At 32.1% G+C, this 21,278-nt stretch overlaps 1 protein-coding gene across 1 annotated transcript in view; it reads right to left on the bottom strand.

Moving 5' to 3' along the window:
* Positions 1-4,444: 4,444 nt before the first annotated feature.
* Positions 4,445-21,278, bottom strand: part of LOC133336593 (furin-like protease 2) — a gene marked incomplete at its 3' end in the record, with an annotated part of 57,334 nt that continues 40,500 nt past the window's right edge. Inside the window, exons 3-5 of the mRNA XM_061544874.1 lie at positions 15,607-15,711; positions 14,951-15,208; positions 4,445-4,579 (exon numbers count right to left, since the gene is read on the bottom strand). Coding sequence (XP_061400858.1) covers positions 4,445-4,579; positions 14,951-15,208; positions 15,607-15,711 — 498 coding nt within the window. The remainder of the gene's footprint in view (positions 4,580-14,950; positions 15,209-15,606; positions 15,712-21,278) is intronic.

Genomic DNA, 21,278 nt, shown 5'->3' with positions numbered 1-21,278 from the left:
TCGATGAACCTTATCTAATATTTTAATGACAATTGATCATTGGTGATTGTATGCCTCTACAACAAATATTTAAGCAAGGGTCTCCTGTTATTCAGAGCAAATGTGGGAACTTTTCGGTTTGATCGGGCAGTTCTGAGTGCTACATCAAAATTTGCTTGCCTGAAGTTTTGAAAAATAAGTCGAAAAATTAACAAGATAATATGAATCATTAAGTTTAAGCCCGAACCTTGAATATTTCCAATATTAGAAATGTAGCCTCCTGATTATTTCCCATTCCCATGTAAAATTTGGACATTTTCGGGTCATATTTGAAGACTTATGCAGGCCCATACTTATAATACTACATATTAATAATACATAAGTAGTCTGATAATAAAGTATCATTGAATTTCACAAACATTTCTTAAATTCTACTTTTAGTCGTTGAAAACTTTATAATCTACGACTACAAATCATAGGAAAATATCGTATATTCAGGAATATTATGAATTAATTGTATCTGCTGAGTAATCGCCCTTTACCACACCTGTACAATAGCTTCCTCTTGGGGCTAAATCAATACCAATACACGATGTTTTAGTTTCTATACTCCCATTCAAAATGAAGCTAAAACAATTTACTTCAAATTTCTCTCAGTCCATTTAAAAAAATCGAAAATCACAAAATCAAATGGTCATAAAGAGCATTTCATAGTCCAGTTTTATGGGCAATTGCCACACTGCAATGAAATGGACATAAAATGAGCAACTAAAAAACTTTAACACAGTGTCTTTCTACTCTCTGTAAAGCAAAAGTACTAAAGCAGAAAAAAAGGAGCTCAGACAAAAAATGCACAATATTATACATAGTGCCTGAATCTAATCATATAGGAATATTTTTTCATTGTCATGTTTGAAATAAAAAATATAAAAGTGCAACCATTGGTTATTGCTACACACACACACACAGAAAAAGTCAGTGTCCTTAGACTCGTTATTGAGAGCAAACAATCTCCTTAGCGTGCTTATGTTATGCATTGTGATTTGTGTCAATAATTTGTTTTATTTTGTTGTTCTTTTTTTATTTGCTGTCATTGTTGTACATTAAATTGTCTTAGAGTTATCTTCTGGCTTGTTTTTTTTTGTTCGTCTCTCAAATTGAAAAATAGAAATACCGAAAGAAGACTGGACAAATAAAACAGGAAGGAAGCAAATTTTTACTCTTGTTGAAAACTTTAAGAAAAAATTTAGATTTCAACAAAACATTGCTCTGGCAATAAGGAAACAGAAGTAGACTGATTGTAATAGTATCGGGTGTATTGTTCAACATCAATTGACATAAGCATCGATATTATACGAAATTCTCATGTTGATATTTTATTTTGTGTTTATTTTTTCTATTTACTTCTTTTTAATAATTTGTATTTTTTTATTATGTTTTACTGGACATTGAGAGGATTACTTGAGGATTTTGTAGCAATTGATAATAAAATGGAGATTTGTCGTTTCCTTTTTTCGTTTCATTTTTTATTCCTTAAAGGAATGTGAAGTAATTTGAATTTGAAGTATTTTGAATTTATTTTAATATAATTATATAAACATATTTTTTTTAATAGCGAGATATTATTATTGAATTTATTATCATGGCAATTTATTTAGCTACCTAGTCTATTCAATTGTGACATCAGGGTAATTTTGAACGATGGTACGGCAAATAACTGTTAGTGGCTGCAGCTTAATGTTACATCTAAGCAAAGTGAAAAAAATATTCTTTAAAGGATCTACCCCTTATAAAAATATTCCTTAGAAAATGTTCGCCTCTTACGGCTATTATAGTCATTATAAAAATATTCCTTAGATAATGTTCACCTGTTACTGTCCTTATAAAAATATTTTTTTTTAAGATTACCCCTCTTATAGTGCTTGAAAATATATATTTTCTAAGAATCCACGCCTCTCGTAGAGCTTGAAATTTTTTCCAATATCTAATTTAAGTGGCTGAAAAATTTTTTCTTTTAAATATCTACGCCACTTATAGGCCTTGAAAAATATTTTTTTATATACTTTAAAGTGGCTGAAAAAAATTTTTCTTTTAAATATCTACGCCACTTATAGGCCTTGAAAAATATCCTAAAAAAATATTCTTTAATATAGGGCTTGAACAAATATTCTTTAATAAATCGACGCCTCTTATAGGGCTTAAAAACTATTCTTTAATAAATCTACGCCTCTTATAGGGCTTAAAAAATATTCTTTAATAAATCTACGCCTCTTATAGGCCCTGAAAAAATATTCTTTAATAAATCTACGCCTCTTATAGGCCCTGAAAAAATATTCTTTAATAAATCTACGCCTCAGTTGGCCCTTGAAAAATATTCTTTAATAAATCCAAGCCTCTTATAGTCCACGCCTCTTATAATCCTTAAAAAATATTCTCAAATAAATCCAATCCTCTTATAGTCCACGCCTGTTATAGTCCTTAAAAAATATTCTCTAATAAATCCAATCCTCTCATTGTCCACGCCTCTTGTAGTCCTTGAAAAAATATTCTCTAATAAATCCAAGCCTCTAATAGTCCACGCTTCTTATATTCCTTAAAAAATATTCTCTAATAAATCCAATCCTCTTATAGTCCACGCCTGTTATAGTCCTTGAATAAATATTCTCTAATAAATCCAATCCTCTAATAGTCCACGCCTGTTATAGTCCTTGAAATAATATTCTCTAATAAATCCAATGCTCTCATAGTCCACGCCTGTGATAGTCCTTGAAAAATATTCTCTAATAAATCCACGCCTCTTTTGGACCTGGAAAAATATTCTCTAATAAATCCACGCCTCTTTTGGACCTGGAAAAATATTCTTGAATAAATCCACGCCTCAGTTGGCCCTTGAAAAATAATCTTTAATAAATCCACGCCTCAGTTAGCCCTTGAAAAATATTCTTTAATAAATGCACGCCTCAGTCCTGGCGCCTCTTATAGACCTTAAAAAATATTCTTTAATAAATGCACGCCTCAGTTGGCCCTTGAAAAATATTCTTTAATAAATCCAAGCCTCAGTTGGCCCTTGAAAAATATTCTCTAATAAATCCACGCCTCAGTTGGCCCTTGAAAAATATTCTCTAATAAATCCAATCATCTAATAGTCCACGCCTGTTATAGTCCTTGGAAAAATATTCTCTAATAAATCCAATGCTCTCATAGTCCACGCCTCTTATAGTCCTTGAAAAAATATTCTCTAATAAATCCAAGCCTCTCATAGTCCACGCCTCTTATAATTATTGGAAAAATATTCTCTAATAAATCCAATCCTCTTATAGTCCACGTCTCTTATGGTCATTGTAAAAATAATCTTTAATAAATGCACGCCTCTTATAGTCCTTAAAAAATTATCTTTAATAAATGCACGCTTCTTATAGTCCTTAAAAAATATTCTTTAATAAATGCACGCCTCTTATAGTCCTTGAAAAAATATTCTTTAATAAATGCACCCCTCAGTTGGCCCTTGAAAAATATTCTTTAATAAATGCACGCCTCTTATAGTCCTTCAAAAACTGTTCTTTAATAAATCCAAACCTCTAATAGTCCACGCCTCTTATAGTCCTTAAAAAAATATTCTCTAATGAATCCAATCCTCTTATAGTCCACGCCTGTTATAGTCCTTGAAAAAATATTCTCTAATAAATCCAATCCTCTAATAGTCCACGCCTGTTATAGTCCTTGGAAAAATATTCTCTAATAAATCCATGCTCTCATAGTCCACGCCTCTTATAGTCCTTGGAAAAATATTCTCTAATAAATCCAATCCTCTCATAGACCACGCCTCTTATAGTCCTTGAAAAAATATTCTCTAATAAATCCAATCCTCTCATAGTCCACGTCTCTTATAGTCATTGTAAAAATAATCTTTAATAATTCCACGCCTATTATAGTCATTGTAAAAACAATCTTTAATAAATCCACGCCTCTCATAGTCCTTGAAAAATATTTTTTAATAAATCCACGCCTCTCATAGTCCTTGAAAAATATTTTTTAATAAATCCACGCCTCTTATAGTCCTTGAAAAATATTCTTTAATAAATCCACGCCTCTTATATTCCATGCAAAAAATATTCGTTAATAAATCAAGTCCTCTGCTAGTCTTTAAAAAAATATTCATTAATTTTTTTACCAAATCATGATCAAAGTCGAAGATGGAACCCATCAGTGTACTACTTCTGTAAATTCGCCACAAAGGGTCAACATTTTAAAAATATTTAAATTTCGTATAAATAAAAACATAATAAAAACCCTTTCCCCTCATCTACATAGTTTCATGAACTAAATAAAGCACAAATTAAATTCAGAGTAAATTATTCTATCTACCAATATTGTTTTTCTTCTTCCCCCGTGTATTTCTACATCAAATTCCACTTACAATTAACTACAATTAAAATAAAACTAGTTGTTGTTGCTCGGTACTTACATAGTTTTGTGCAAGGTCAGGATGATTCTTCTGTATGCCATCGTCCAATATGGAGACAACAACACCCTTGCCCGTATAACCTTTTTGCCAAGCGGGTCCAATATTCATATCCAAACCGTCTTTGGCGCCACCATTCTGTTTGTTTATTTCGGACGAATGAATGAAGCCAAACATTTTTTTTGCAATGGAGAACAAAAAAATAGTATTTTGGTGATTGGATTTTGATGTTGTTGGCAATGGTGGCGGCAGTGGTTGGGTTCGCGATGGTTAGTTGTAGTTTTCGTTTTTCCACCAGAACCATGTTTGAAGCCATTCAGTTGTAGCAAATACCAATAGAGTTCAAATACACACAACAACAATTTTGGTAACAGCGTCGGGCAGCATTTATTGTCCATCCATCCAGACCAGTCCAGACACAAACAAAAATAATTCAACAGAATCCGTGTGAAAAGAATAGAAGAGAGTATCAAAATATCGGCAGCCGTAATAATATCGAGACGTATAGTTGTAAAAGTTGTTGATGTGGCAGTAATATAGCCAATGATGGTGTTGTTTTTGTTGTGTTCCATGTTATTGAACATTAATAAATTAAATTGAATGTGAATAATGGCAGGCGTACAGCAGCACATAAAGAGATGTTTGGAAAAAGAAAAAGAGGGAGGGAGAGAGAAAAAACAAATATTTAATGAGTGAGAGAAAAAAGTACACATATTCGTATATGTAGATATAATAAAACTATTTTATCCGTAAAAATTACAATATCCATTTTATATTTATTTTATTTTATATATGGGAAATATTTGTTGTATTCTCCAAATTGGCTACCATACAATACAAACAATACAATACTAGGAGAGTGCCAACATGGGTGGTTGATTGGGTGCATTTGAGGCAGATGTGGGCAATATAATAACGTAATTGTGTATTTTTAATTTAATTTGTATTTTTTTTTTCAATTTCAATTTTCCTCCTATTAATTACAATACAAAATGAACGCATGTAAAATAAATATGGTTTATACTAACGTCAATATTAAATTCACATATGGCATCTTATGTTTGAAATTTCGATAATGTAATTGATATGAAAATATTGAATAAAAATTATGTAAAATTATCCCTTAATGGAAAATATTATAACGAAATTAAATTATCAAATTTACTTAGTGAATTTGAAGGGATTTAATAAATAAGTAAATTTTATCTTTAAATATTAGTTAAAAATTTTATAATATCATAACACAAATACATATGAATAAAATTTTACGATGTTTTTTTTCGTGTAAATGAAATAATGTATAAAATAACCAGATCGTTTCAAGAGACTTTATAAGAAGCAAAAAAGTGCCTCTCAAACGGAATACGGTATAAATGACGATCAATCTATGTTTAGGGAATCAGTTTATTTTTATCTGAGTTCCTAGCCAGTCACATTTTTTATACAAATCTCCCGAACGGATGACTGGGTTCAATATGAAAAATTACAAATTGTTTGTTTGAAGTCAAATATTGAATATGGGGAAACATGTTGATATTTGTTTAATAAATGTTGTTGATTTACCAATGTTTCACAGGCCGTCGCCATTTAGCGATCGTAAGCAAACAGTCCCAACAGATGTGGGTGCCTTGGCATTAGTAGTGAAGGATGTAGCTACAAACACACATCTAATTGGATTTGAGCGAGGAAAGGTTAGAACTAACGTTCTTAGTCTATAGGGGCTGTCGACCCAATCATCTGAGACTGAAGGGGCTCAAATCCAATATTCGATTCGGAAAGCGATAGATTTCCGATATTCGAGTCGAATGTCAGGCGAGTGATGCGGTAGAAAAGATAAAGTGAACAAGGATTGTAGAGATTACGACGAAAAAGTAAAAATGTTGTTAAGTTCGACGGATCGAACATTCAAAATACGTAATGTCTTGGTAATCTACAGCAATGAGAGAATAACTAAATACGGGGACTTTACCTGTACAGGGTACGCCACAATTTTCGGTATTTTGGGGTTCTTGACCTTGCTTTTCAATCGAATTCGCTGAAATTTGGTACATAGCGTTCTTATTGGGTACAAAATTTCTCCACTTAAAATTATAAACATAGGTCAACTTTTTCTGGTAGCCCTTATACGAATATAACGATACCCCCGAAATTTGGATATTTTGGGATTTTGAAAGCGGTTTTCAACCAAATTCGCTGAGAATTGTTATAATGGGTTCTTATTAGGTACCAAATTTTTCCTATAAAACCAGTAAGGAAAGTTCAAAAGTCGGGCGGGGCCGACTATATGATACCCTTCACCACTTTGGGTACATAAAAGAGATGCTCATATGTACAACATCCATTTGATAGAATAGACATAGCGTCTTTGGAGGACCACTGAAATGGAATCGGACGAAATTAACTGCGTACATAGATATTTGAACTAAATTAAAACAACCCATACACATACCAATCTGAAATTTATGAAAAACTTAATGTCAATGCTCCATTAACATAAAATAGGACAAAACTTTATATGGGAGCTATATCTAAATCTGAACCGATCCCAATAAAACTTCGTAATCCAGACCTAATCCAGTCCGCTGTGCAACATTTACATAAAATTGGACGAATATACATATATATGGATGGGAGCTATATCAAAATCTGAATTTCCACAAAATTTCGCGGACGTCAACCAGCAGTAATTTCAATACGGATGTCAACCTGTAGTAACTTCAATACGCTATGCTAAATTTTGTCTAAATCGGCCTAAATTTTACTCTTTGGTGCCCCATATACATAAAATCGGACGAAACTATATATGAGAGCTATATCGAAATCTGAACCGATTCCAGCGAAACTTCGCATATGTAAATGTGGACCTAATTCAATACCATGTGCAAAATTTTGTCGCAATCGGCCTAAATTTGACTCTTTGGTGCCCCATTTACACAAAACCGTACGAAACAATATATGAGAGCTATATCTAAATCTGAACCGATTCCAGCGAAACTTCCCATACATCAATCTAAACCTAATTCAGTGCTCTGTGTAAAAGTTTGTCTCAATCGGACCAATATTGGCAGTATGGTGCTCCATTTCCATAAAATCGGACGAAACTATATATGGTAGCTATATCTAAATCTAAACCGATTTCAACAAAACTTGACACACATCAATCTAGACCTAATTCAGTACTCTGAAAAATTTTGCCTCAATCGGACCAATATTGGCAGTATGGTGCTCCATTTACATAAAATCGGACGCTATATGGAGCTATATCTAAATCTGAACCGATTTTTTCAATTTCAATAGGGTTCGTCATTGGGCCAAATAAATGAGCTGTTCCAAATTTCGTTTGATTTCGAATCATAAATGCAACCTGTACTTTGTTCACAAAAATACATGGACGGGCGGACGGAAAGACGAACATGCGTAAATCGACTTAGAAAGTGATTCTATGCATATTCTCAATTCTCGATTCCTTTTGCATGTTACAAACATATGCACAAAGATATATAATACCCTGTACCACAGTGTGGTGAAGGGTATAATTATAAATATCGGTCCAATTTTTCTGAGTTTTTATTGGTATTACAGATCTGCTCTCAAAATTATAAATATAGGTCCATTTTTTCTGATAGCCCGCATATCCCTTATATCCCTCCAATTTTTGGTATTGGGTTTGAGCGCGTTTTTTTTTACCAAATTCGCTGTAATTTGGTATTTAGGAAGGAAGGAAGATACATTATGGAAGATCGTGTTTCTCCCAGGAACATTGGATATTAAAGAAAGGACCTTTATATTACCTTCGAAAAATTATATATAGAGAGAGAATATATAAAATTTTGATTTCATAGATTAATGTTAATATGGGAAAAGTTACCAGAATCATGCAATTTTACACAGGGAAGGAAACTGATCAAAATTTCGCAGGTTTTTCGTGTGAAAAATTACAAAACATTTATTCTTTATAGCTTTGCTTGGGTAGGGTATTCGTTGCGGTAATGATCATTGTCGGTGGTTTGCAAATCCAAATGAATGGAACCATTAAAATTCAGCTGAATTGATCGAAACCGACCATAAAATGCAAACCAATGACGTTTCAATTTAATTTATTTACGACTTTTCCTTAAAACATATTAAAAAATTACTTTGGAAATAAAATCTCCTCTGATATTATTTTGTACATTACATTCGCAGATTTGTGTAGCCCTGAAAAATTACATTGTCCCCCACGCTGGTGAACCTCTACCCACTTTGACATTTATATAACTAATTTCTTGTACACAACTATGTATAACCTCAATTTTACGTAGTGTGTTTCTCTTTTTATTTTCCTTTGTGGTTTATACTTGTTCCGTACATTTCCGTTTCCGTTGGCGGTTCGGTTGGTTCCTTGGTTGGGGTTGATGTTAGTTAGTGGTGGTGTTCATTTCGCTTTTGAGTTGGCAAAGTTGTGTTGGTTTTTTGCGTTTTTTATTTGTTTGTTTGACTGGTTTATTTTGGTGTTTTCTTTGGCTAATATGTTTTAATTACTTTTACACAAGCCGAAGCCAAATTGTAAACTAGGACACAAAGGAGACAACAAACCCCCAGCTAACAGAATCCATATTTGGTATGAAAAAGAAGAAAAAAAAAACAACTAGCAAAATAAAATTTCAAGTATAATTTATTATTTAAAAGATGTCTGCGATGCGATGTCTTTATTCGGTTTCCTCTCTGTGTCCCCTTTGCAAGTCATGTTTCCTGCTTGCATTTTTTTGTTTGATTTTTTTTTCGTCGTAGTTGTTTTGTAGTTGTTTTGTTTGTTTTTTAGGTTATTTCCGTCATTTCCTTTTTGGCTGTGTTCCTTTGGCTAATTAAGATTTGTTTTCGTTTTTAACATTTAAGTGTGGCGTATCTTTTTCAGCTGCTTCTGATTCATTCGCGCAATGGTTGCATGGATGGATGGGTGGGTGCACGTATACAAGTGATAAACATGAAGAAAATCAAAAAGAAAAAATATGTTGCAAAAAGGATTGACAGCCGTCTGTCTGTGTTGCAAAGGACATTTAATGATTTTTATTTTTTCTTCAGAAATGTTTCTTGTGCATAACTAAGTTCAGTCCCTTGGGACTTGGGTGTCTGAACTTTAAGATAGAATTATTCGAGAAACTTTGGTGTCACAAAAGTCGTAATTGACACAATTATGTAAATCAAAAAAGTGCCATCAGACATCAGCTAATTTAATGAAAGCTTATGGACTTAATGTGTCAAGATTTTAATGACAGTTGGGTGCGAGAAAAACAAAAATGAAGAGAAATAATCTTTAGCAGTTCAAAGATCTTTAGATTAGCTGCTGGTCTACTTAATAATCCACAGATTACGCATGAATAAATTTAAAAGGATACAAACATTAATTACAAACAAAATATGAACTAGATGAATATTAATTGCAGGTCTTGTAATTTTTTGGCTGAGTAATTTTGAAAGAAGAAATATAAATTTCTTTATAAAAATAGGTAGAATCGTAATAAGGTTCTGCAGGACAAAAAAGGGAAACCAAACAAGTAAACACATCGTTGAGTTCAGTCATGTCGAAGTATTTGTGGTTGGTGGTTGAAAAAAATTATTTAAAAAATCCACGCTTATGGGTCACTAGGTGGATGAGAAAATTTCTTTAAAAAATCCACGCTTATAGGTCAATAGATGGTTGAAAAAAAATTCTTTAAAAAATTCACACTTATGGGTCAATAGGTGGTTGAAAAAATTATTTAAAAAATCCACGCTTATGGGTCAATAGGTGGTTGAAAAAAAAAAAATATTTAAAAAATCCACGCTTATGGGTCAATAGGTGGTTGAAAAAAAAAATATTTAAAAAATCCACGCTTATGGGTCAATAGGTGGTTGAAAAAAAAAAAATATTTAAAAAATCCACGCTTATGGGTCAATAGGTGGTTCGAAAAAAAAAAAATATATATATATATATATATATATATATCTAAATTATGGGTCTTAAAAAATCCACGCTTATTATCCACGCTTATTCTTTAAAAATCCACGTCACGTCCACGCTTAGGTGGTTGAAAAAATTTCTTTAAAAATCCACGTTCAGAAGGTGGTTGAAACAAATTATTTAAAAAATCCAAGCTTATGGGTAAATAGGTGGTTGAAAAAATTATTTAAAAAATCCAAGCTTATGGGTAAATAGGTGATTGAAAAAATTATTAAAAAAATCCACGCTTATGGTTCAAAAAACAATTATTTAAAATATCCACGCTTATGGTTCAGAAGGTGGTTGAAAAAATATTTTAAAAATCCACACATATGGTTCAATATGTGGTTGAAAAAAAATTCTTTAAAAAGTTCACGTTTTTGTATTGACCAAACTCAAGGTGGAGCTTATATTTGCAGATTTTTCTCCCAAAGATGTCAATTATTTATTTTATTAAAATAAATGAACTCAATTCGATATATTTAAAATCAAGATATAACGAGAAATCCTCTTCCTAAATTGTAGTTATGGAAAAGACACAATTTTACTTCTTTCAAGGAGATTTAAAGGAAAGAAATCCATGTATGTTTACACATGTAAGTGTCCATCCATTATCGCCATCATAGTTTACAACACAACACATATTTGACTTAAGTGGTTACTTCTTATACATATGTAATTTTAACAAACCAAATGCTTTCTAAACAAAAGTCTAATGACAGCATTTAATACTCTTGTTGACAACTATAAATAGTTTTGACAATTTTTCATACCTGTTTTATGCATTCTGGGAAAACCCGGAAATTCCATTTAAATACCACACACACAAGTTTACAAGTTTCTGTAACTCGAAAACCGCATACAACTTACAACTTATGTTTTCATATGGTTAACTGGAAATATCCTTAGGTATCATAAGGATACAACTATAAATATGAACAGAACATATGTTTGTGGTGGACGACAGCATTTACCATTTTGTTGGGAAAAGTCATAGAAATTCGAAGTTATGGGAGGGTGAGGGAAATGACACAACAAATTTTAGAGGTTTCATGTGTAAGTACATTTAAAATTCATATTTACATATCTATTTATTGACTCTGATGATTGGAAGGTGAAACATATTTTGAAATGCTATGAATATGTTAAAGTCTTAATATATTTGTTAAAAACATTGGAAACATGATTTTATAGGCGTCATTATAAAAATATCCTCATATAAAAAATTATTTAACAAATTCGCACTTAAATCTACAGATGGTAGAGAAAAATTCTTGAAAAAATCCGCATATAAAAAATTACTAATGATAATACATAATAACGGTTTCTACTATTCACTGATCCCAATTATCCAAATACGATGGTACCATACAGACCTTACTTGACTCTCATTGACTTCTGCCGAAGTTGTTTCAATCGTAGATGACAAATCATGGAACTAAACGGATTATTCCGAAGCCAAGCTGAAATCGGCAGTGAGGACAAGTCCAATGAATGATGTTCGTGGAAGAAGATATTTTAAGCAAATTGTCATGTTTTTTTCGCAAAACTGGTCATGTAGGACTCAAAAAACGCAGAAAAAAATGGTTACCATAATTTGTTTGCAGAAATTGCAGAGAAATTGAAAAAAAGACCAAGAGAGGACAATCCAAAACGTTGCCCACGCACGTTGCTCCATTCATACCTCAAAAGATTGGAACTCATCTTCAAACTCACATATATTAGGTTGGGGAAACGTCGAAAATGTAGATAAAATCGGAGAAATGATCGAGGTTGACCGGCATCTTAGCAGTCGTAACATCACCCAGGAGCTAAAAATCGACCATAAAACTGTTTTAAACCATTTACACAAAGCTGGATTCAAAAAGAAGCTCCATATTTGGGTGCCACACCAATTAACAGGAAAAAGGATGCATCGAATTTCCATCTGCGAAGCCTTGGCCAAACGGAATGAGATACTAAAGGGATGATGAAATGAATGGAGATGAGAGACTTCGGGAGCTTGGTTGGGAAGTTTTAATGCATCCGCCATGCAGTCCGGACTTGCCACCAATCGATTTTCATATTTTTCATGCATTGCAAAATTTCTTTAACACTAGAAAGACGGGCATTTTGTATATACCTATATTGCCTAAAATCGGTCAAAATGACCTCATTCTGAAAGAATTTTTATTGTGTAAAGAAATTTTTTTAAACTAATTTTTTACTATTTTTTACATTATTTACAATCATACAAAACGTTGTTATTATTTGTTTTCGGTGGTAGGGCTCTCGAGTTTCCCCTTTTGAAAAATAAGAGCGCGGACAAAATGTTCGAAAAAAAGGAAGTCTTTACTCTGAAAGTGAAATCGACTGAAAATATAAAATTAATTTTTCCCGATTTGTATGTTCGTTTGTGTTTCTAGAGTAGCAAACGGGTTTCGATGTTGTTGTACTGATCTGGTCATATAAGAAATTTACTTTATACAATAATAAAAGTAGTTTGATTATTCAATATTTCACAAAAGGTCAAAATGACCGCTTTTAGGCAATATAGGTATAGCACATGTGAATACGGGGAATGAAAGAAGCAGCTACTATGATTAATAGAGGGAGGAAGCAGCTACCGTAGTTCTATGTGGTACAAAAAGTCACCTAATTTTAAAAAGCTGGGTCATAATATACACAATTGTTTTTGTACTTGAAATTGAAAAACAGTCAAAATGACTGCCTTCGGCAATCTAGTGTTAATGATAAAAAATTTTTATCTAAAGAGGGTAGTGAAAATCGACTACCAAAGTTTTTTTTTTTTTTTTTTGCAAATAGAGAGCAGCAATTCTATGAGAGGCTCATTATGAAGTTACCTTTAAAATGACAACAAATCATACAACCAAATCGCCAATTCCGAAGCATGTTAAATAAAGTCCTATAGTTCATATAAAAATAATGGATTTCTTTTCCCCAACCTAATATATTATGTATAAACAAACCCTTTATCGTAGGATTTGCTTACTCTTTTGAAGAGCAACAAGTAAAAACGTAGTTTAGATAAGACCCGATCGATTTTTTTTGCCCCTCATCATGAGCTGCATATTCAAAATATCTAAAATCGATCGGAACATTTATATGGTAGCTATTCCATGACAAATTGCAACCAGGAGAAAACGAAATATCAAACACGGTTGGAAATTTTGGACTTGAAAATACCGAAATTCTCAAAATATCAAAAATTATGGGTCAATTTATATGAGGTCTATCTATACGAACATATTTTGATATAGAACCCAAAATATTAAATTAAACCCAATTTGGCTGAAAATGCTATTCAAACCCTTCAAAATACCGAATTAGGCGGGTATGCGAAACATGGTGTAATATTGATAATTGTTGGTAGAAATATGCTCTACCCAATGAGAATATCAAATATAAAATTATATTCAATTTAATTGGTAAACGCGCTCATACTCCTTGGGGATGTACCGTTAAATTGGTGATGATATCGCAAAAACAGGAACAAAATTGATCATTTTAATTGGGACATGTTGCGATCCCAATATTAACCCAGATAACCCCAGAGATTTTTTCTTCAAAATTTTAATGTTAATTTTAAACATAAATATTTAAATAATAAATAAGTATTTTTTTGTAACATGAAGCTGGGAAGGTATAGACCAATGTACAACATTATTATCATCATTTTTTAATAAAACATTATTTAAATAATTCTTTATGGTAATAATAAATATCGCTCGATTAAGCATTTGGTAAGAAATTAAAAAAATATGTTTCATTATCTATGCAAATGCGTATGACTGAGGTCGGAAATTACTAATTAAATTTAGTGACAACTTTTGTTAATTTTTACAAAATTAGTTTTTACTTTTTATTAACCTTTTTTTATTAGATATAATAACTTTTATTTCATAACTGAGTGTTAATACATTGCATAAATCGATATTAGATCATCTTAATTAATTGCTAGTTAGGAATTTTTATTAGGATTTACTGCTCTGCTGCTTTATTTATAAAATCGAATTCGGAACATTATATTGAGAACTGCAATTTTTGTTAAATACACATAGACGTTTGTAGGAGTATTGGTTATAATATATTATATGATGTTTTAAAAATATTAATAAAGCGTTGAATCATATTATGAAATATTTGTTTAGATCGGTTTTCTATATAATCATTTTCAATCATCTATATATGAATTTTCATGTTAAAAATTATTTGTTTATCCTTTGTGTCCGGCCTAATTATAATTTATTATATTATTGTATGACTACAAGCATTATAACCCATTATTATCTCTTTAAAATATATTATATCACTTATTAAATATATGTTCTTCCATTATACCATTTATTAGTAAATATTTGATAAGGTTAAATCATTTTACCAGGATTTTGGGGAAACCATTTTGTTTTTGGGAATATTACGCCATTTTATTTCATCTAATCCCAAACTACTTCTCGACTCTACCACAAACAAAAACAATCACCCCCAGCCAAAAGGGAACGAACGTTAACAAGTGAAAAGAAATCATTTCTTACACATACTTTACTCACCAAATACCATTGTTCCTTGAACAAGGGATCAGGGAAAATTGTATGTGGTCCAGCATCACGATATTGTATGCGTGGAGCACGTGTTAACCCATTACGATACGCGGTATCGGGTCCGGTCATTACATGCAACGAGGGTAAACTACCACCGAAAGCAGTCGTTTGACGTAATATATCATAGGGACTATAACCGGGTAGCGAGGAATAGGAACCATCACGTTTCTGACGAATTTTCTCGTGTTGTTGTTGGATCCATCGGACCTGAAAGGAAACAAATGTACACGATTTTATTATAGGATATAAGTAGAACGTATTTTTTTTTAAATAAAAAAAATCGTTAACCACAAATTAAATGAAATCAGGGAATCTATAGAGAGATGGGAAACAACAGCATTAGTTGTCTTCTGCCATAATATGCCCATTAAATACGTGTTACAATATTTTATAAAAATAATAAACTGGGATTATGTTTGAATATTTTGAAATAATTATTATAAAAATAAATTATAAAATTCTATTAAACAAAAACTAACAGTATGTTAATTTAAAATTAGAAGAAGTTCCAGTGAAATAAAAAATACATAAATTAAATATTTTTTAAAGCCATGATGTTTGGTGTCGAATTTTACAGATAGTTTTACTTATTTTTTTTAACATACCTCTGGTTCCGAATTTAAGGCTTTATGGTGTTCATCACTGGTTCTAAGGGATCGCTTTGAGACATGTTTATGATGGAAGAGATAATAATCCTTTAAAGCACCAATCTAAAATAAAATAAGAAAATATATAATTAGAGAATGAAAAAATTACAAATAGAATACTGGAAATTATCAGTATATCTATATATATAAAAATGAATTGCTGTTCGTTAGTCTCGCTAAAACTCGCGAACGGCTGAACGGATTTTTCTTATCTTAGTCTTAAAATATTCGTAGAGCTTCAGGGAAGGTTTAAAAGGTGAGAAAAATTTAAAAATCGCGAAAAATTTGCAAAAAAGAAAAAATATTATGAAAAAAAATATTATGAAAAACAATACTATGAGAAAAAATATTCATTTGTCAAATATTGAAAATTTTCAAAATATTTTATTTTATTCAATTGGCATTGTAACGAAACTTTTTTTCTAAGAATGCAAAACAATAATTGAGATGAATTCGCGATCATTGTATGTACACGTTTTCCATAAAATTCACGTACATTTTGGAACAAATGCAAGGATGAAAATCTGAAGATTCAGAAAGAGTTCTGATTCTAAGACACGTGCCCTAGATTATTCTTCTTGAAAATAATAATAGGAACATGTTGTTATTGAAGTACCTAAAATGTACCATTATATGGTGGTTATATGCCTAATCGTTGGTCAATGTCTTTAATCGCATATGTGTATCACAGAGAAAATTAAGTTCATATTGAAAGAGAACAACTATAAAAAGCATTTGTTATAACAAAGATGGACATGTTACCTCAATATGTCAACTACCAATATATTTAATACCATGAAAAATCGTTGTTAAGATCGAACTTTTGTACTTCCTAATATGTAGATTCGTTAAATCGGCCGGGACATTTATATGAGGACTATGTTACACAGTATGTGTAGTAGATTGGAAAACGGGGGGTAAGAACTTCAACATACTGAAAATTAAACAGGAAATATGTATGGCGCCTTTTTATTGCATTAAGCCAAATCCATGATCCATCCATTCCGTCAAATTCTTTACAAAACCGAAAATGGTGCGGGACCCGTATGTAGGAGCTATACAAAACTTGGTCCTGAATAGAAATGTTTCCGCAAATGTGTTTTACCCTTTCAATATCACGGAATGATATATGTTATGAATGATATAGGATACTACAATGGGTATGGATATATACTAATACCACATGAGAAAATACCGAACAATAAGACCATATCATTATATGTATATCATTATATGGGCTTACCCGGACCAATTTGCACCAATATTGAGAATTTTTTGTAAACAGGTTTTCTTCATCCAAAATAAAACATTACAGCACTTCGGCTGAAACACTCCCTAAAATACCGAACTCCTCAAAGTACCGACTATTGTGGGTACCTCAAAGATTTAACCAATATTGACAATTTCAGTACGATTCATTCTACCAAATATACAACCAAACGTGCCAAAATCCCCCACAGTATCGAAAAAGGTGGATTACTATTACATGGGGGATATTTGAAAGCTTGGGCGAACATAACATTGCAGCCAAATACCGAATATTAAGGGATGCCGTTAGATGGGGATATCCGAATACTTGAGTCAATATGGAAAATTCTAATTAGGGAGAATTTCTGCCCAATAAGTATCCCTAATATTAGGTTTGGGAAAAAGAAATCCATTAGACCGGTGGAACGATCGAATTTTACAGGCATGTCGTAACATCTTCCAGGAGCTAAAAATTAAACCATTCACACAAAGCTGGATTCAAAAATAAGCTCAATGGTTGGGTGCCTCACCAATACCAATACCGCAATTTCAGAGCACTATCTTAAAGATAATTTAATATTGGGCTATCGTTATGTGAATTATACATCAACAATATTGCTATGCAAGACAACGTTTGCCGGGCCGGCAATGTTGAATGTTGAAGTGTTCGTGAATCTTCAGGGAAGGTTTAAAAGGTGAGAAAAATTTGAAAATCGCAAAAAATATTTTGAAGCATATTTGCATTTCCGTGAATTTAGTATCGAGCTATATGGAAAGCACCACGTCGTAGTTGTTATTTTGAGGTATTTTGAGCGAAAATTGGTAGCGTATCATTCCTTTAAGCCTACATTTGTCATTTATTAAAATTTTTCAAAATATTTAATTTTTTTTTAAATTGGATTGACATTGTATTGAAATTGAGAAGTATATTATTGAATGCACACGCGATCATTGTATGTACACGTTTTCCATAGAATACAGGTACATTTTGGGACCAATGCAAGGATGGAAAATCAGAAGACATTCTGAATCGAGTTCGTGGCCATTCAGGATATTCGGATTCTAAGATCCATGCCCTAGATTAATATGTTTGAAAATAATAATATGAACATGTTGTTCCTTAAAGTAAATGAAATGTTTATATGCAACGGGAAATATGAAATCAGGTGGTTAAATGCCTAATCGTTTTTCAATATCTTTGAACTTATAAACAGACCACGTCGCATATATCCCATACCAAAAATGTGTATTACAGAGAAAACTAATATACGAGATATTTTCTTTGCAAAACTCTATCATTAAGTTCAGCTGTAAAGAGAACAACCGACAAAAAACCAGCAAAATTAGAAAAATAGCATAATATCTAATTTGATGGTTGTACGAAAACCTCCATCCGATGTTACCTATTCGTATTGAACATGCCAACTACCGATAACACTCAGATTGGAAAACGGGAGTAAGAACCTTTAGATATAGTGCATAACTTCTGGGATGATGTTATGCCAAATTATAGCCAACTCTATGAGAAGATTAGGTCAATGTATTGAAAATGGGGCGAGACCTGTATGTATTGCTATATCAAAACTTGGACCTAAATAGGTAATTTTTCGCAGAAATGTGTCTCACCTCCAATTTCAGAGCACTAACTCAAATCGTGGAGGGTAGAAAAAGCTAACTTATTATTGGCCTATCGTTATGTGAATTATACATCAACAATATTGCTATGCAATACAACGTTTGCCGGGCCCGCTAGTTTATTATAAAATAGGTATTCAACAAAATCGGAACACCCATCTGCTGTAGAAAAACCTAATAATGAGTTGTAAAAATACATATTTTAAATTCAATATCCCATATATAGGGTAAACATGTACCTAGTAGAAGGGGAAAACATATAAAATATGGGGGAAGAGCTCAATTTCATATTCAGAATAAACCGAAATATCCTACAATAGAGAAATTAGTTTGGCGGAACCTCAGAGAATGCAACATCGTTGGTCGAATAATGAAAGAAATGGTTATGTAGGGTGCTTTACGGATCTAAGTCTATAGACAAATGTCTACAAATGTTCTTGAATCAAAATACCTTATAAAGTACGGAAAATATCATGTCAGGTCAATAGGACCCAATGAGAAATTAGAATTTCTGAAATTTGTAAATTTTATAACAGAGCTTGGGTCAGTTATTTGATATCGTATCGACAGGACATCGTATAAGATATTTCTGGGGTTATGTTATAGCAGATTTTTCCCGAAGCGTTTTAAGCTTGCAGACTAGACTTCTATCTTCTATAGATAAAAGTATTAATTTATATAGACGGGTCTTTTATATGTAAAGTAATCTGTGAAGAATCGGATTCCATATAGCATCTCTTTAAGGATCTGTTGTCTATAAATAGCCCTTTAAAAGAGTTGATGTGCATAAAGGACTCTTAAGAGACCCTTATATCCTCCGTGTATTGTACACTATTTTAAATGTTTATTATCTACAAAAACCCCTTTTTGGAGATCTACTGTCTATGTAGGATCCCTTACACTAACCGACCTACTAGGAAAAAAGAGCCGTCTATAGAAGGCATTTGAAATGGTCGTAGAGTACCATTGAAAGGGTCTTTTCTCTATAGATGAACACTTTACAGAGTCTATGGCTTATGAAAGACCTTTCTATGTATAGAGGTTCATTTAATCGGTCTTCGACCTATAGAAGGATCTTTCAGAAATATTCCGTTTATAGAAACTCCTTTAAAGGATATATTATACCCTTGAAAGGTTTTACCTCTTTAGAGAAACCCTTTGGTCTACGACCTATGGAAGATCTTTCTGTGTACAGATGTCCCTTTATTGCGTCTTCGGCCTATAGAGGGTTCTTTAAGGAAAATTCTGCATATAGAAAATCCTTTAAAGGGTATTCGACATATATAGGACCTTCAAACTGCCTTTTAGACATTCGACTCGAATATAGATAGATATTGAAATGTTTTTATGACCGTAGAGTACCTTTTAAAGGGCGATGTTTGTAGATGACTATTTAAAAAATCTGCTGTCTATTAAGAACCCTTTTAAGAGTTTTCTGACTATAGGTGAAACTTTAAGGGTTAATCTGTCAAGAAATGATCTTTTAAAGGGTCATCGGTCCATAGGATATATTTTTACGGGACTTTTTTCAATAAAAGGCATTTTAAAAGGTGTTGAAGAATTGTCTACCCATAGAAAATTTTTAAAAGCTTATTCTTCATACTGCCTTCTGTCTGAAGGGCTTATATGAGCTCTGTTATATAGGTATATTTGGGTATATTTGAAGGAGATGAAGAAGGAGGTGAAGACATGTAAACTCTATTTTTTTCATAGTCCTCTAAAAGGTATTTTGTCACAAAATTGACATTCAAAAAATATTCCATCATCAAAAAAGGCCTTCTGGGCTTTTGAAGGGCGATGCTATTTTTGATTGGAGTTCGGCTGGTAAAGGACTTTTGAGAATGTTTTTGAGAAAGGCTTTCTAAAGCCATGTCTACATAAACGATTTTGAGGGTATATGAGGGATATATTTAAAAAGTATGCTGACTATACAATTTATTACTACTTTATGGATATTTTTTTAAATTTTAATTATTTTTTCAACATATTTTTAATCAAATTCGATACTCTTCTGTCAGCTTAATTCACGACTCATATAAATCATTTTGAATATTTTACCCCACAATTTTCAACCGAAGGGGCTGTAATTATGAATTACGATTTTTCGAGTTCAAAAAAGGTGTGAAAATTGTAGCATGAAATGTTCAACGTATACCGATTATCACGAAAACGTCCCCCTATGATGTCCCTGTCTGTTAGTGGGTATTTTGGAGTTTAATTTTAGGTATTTTTGAATGTTCACCTAATAAAGGATAAAGATCTACTAAACCGAAATGCCTTCTACCTATAGAATGAATATACTGGGTAATAATAACGTTGGGTAATTTATATGGGTATGGATGCCAGTTGTGTATGGAAGCTTGAAGGCCAAACTCAGAAGTGTGAAATAAGAAGCTCCTCAAGTTAATGTGATTCCTGGCAATGTTTTCTCTCATAACTGCCAGATGCGCCACAGAAAATATACAGATATTTTCATAATCATCGTTGAGGGTATATATGAATGGATATCCTCTTTGACACCTAGACTGACTGGTCAGACAGTTATGGCGATATAAGAGAACCTATGAGTCGATCGATCTGACATACTATGCATAAAGATTTTTAGGCCTCCTTTAAGTAATATAATTTTAAATCAAATCTAAGACCTACTAAGATCTACATGTCCCCATAGACAGATTTAATTCGCTTATATTTGGATATTTTTTCCATAATTGTTTCCAAAAATGCCTTTGCAGACTCTTATAAAT

The sequence above is a fragment of the Musca vetustissima genome, unplaced genomic scaffold, assembly GCF_032173495.1.
Source record: "Musca vetustissima isolate MV318-11 ecotype Yass unplaced genomic scaffold, APGP_CSIRO_Mvet_v1 utg42572, whole genome shotgun sequence".
NCBI lineage: Eukaryota > Metazoa > Arthropoda > Insecta > Diptera > Muscidae > Musca > Musca vetustissima.
This window is presented reverse-complemented; position numbering and strand designations above follow the sequence as displayed.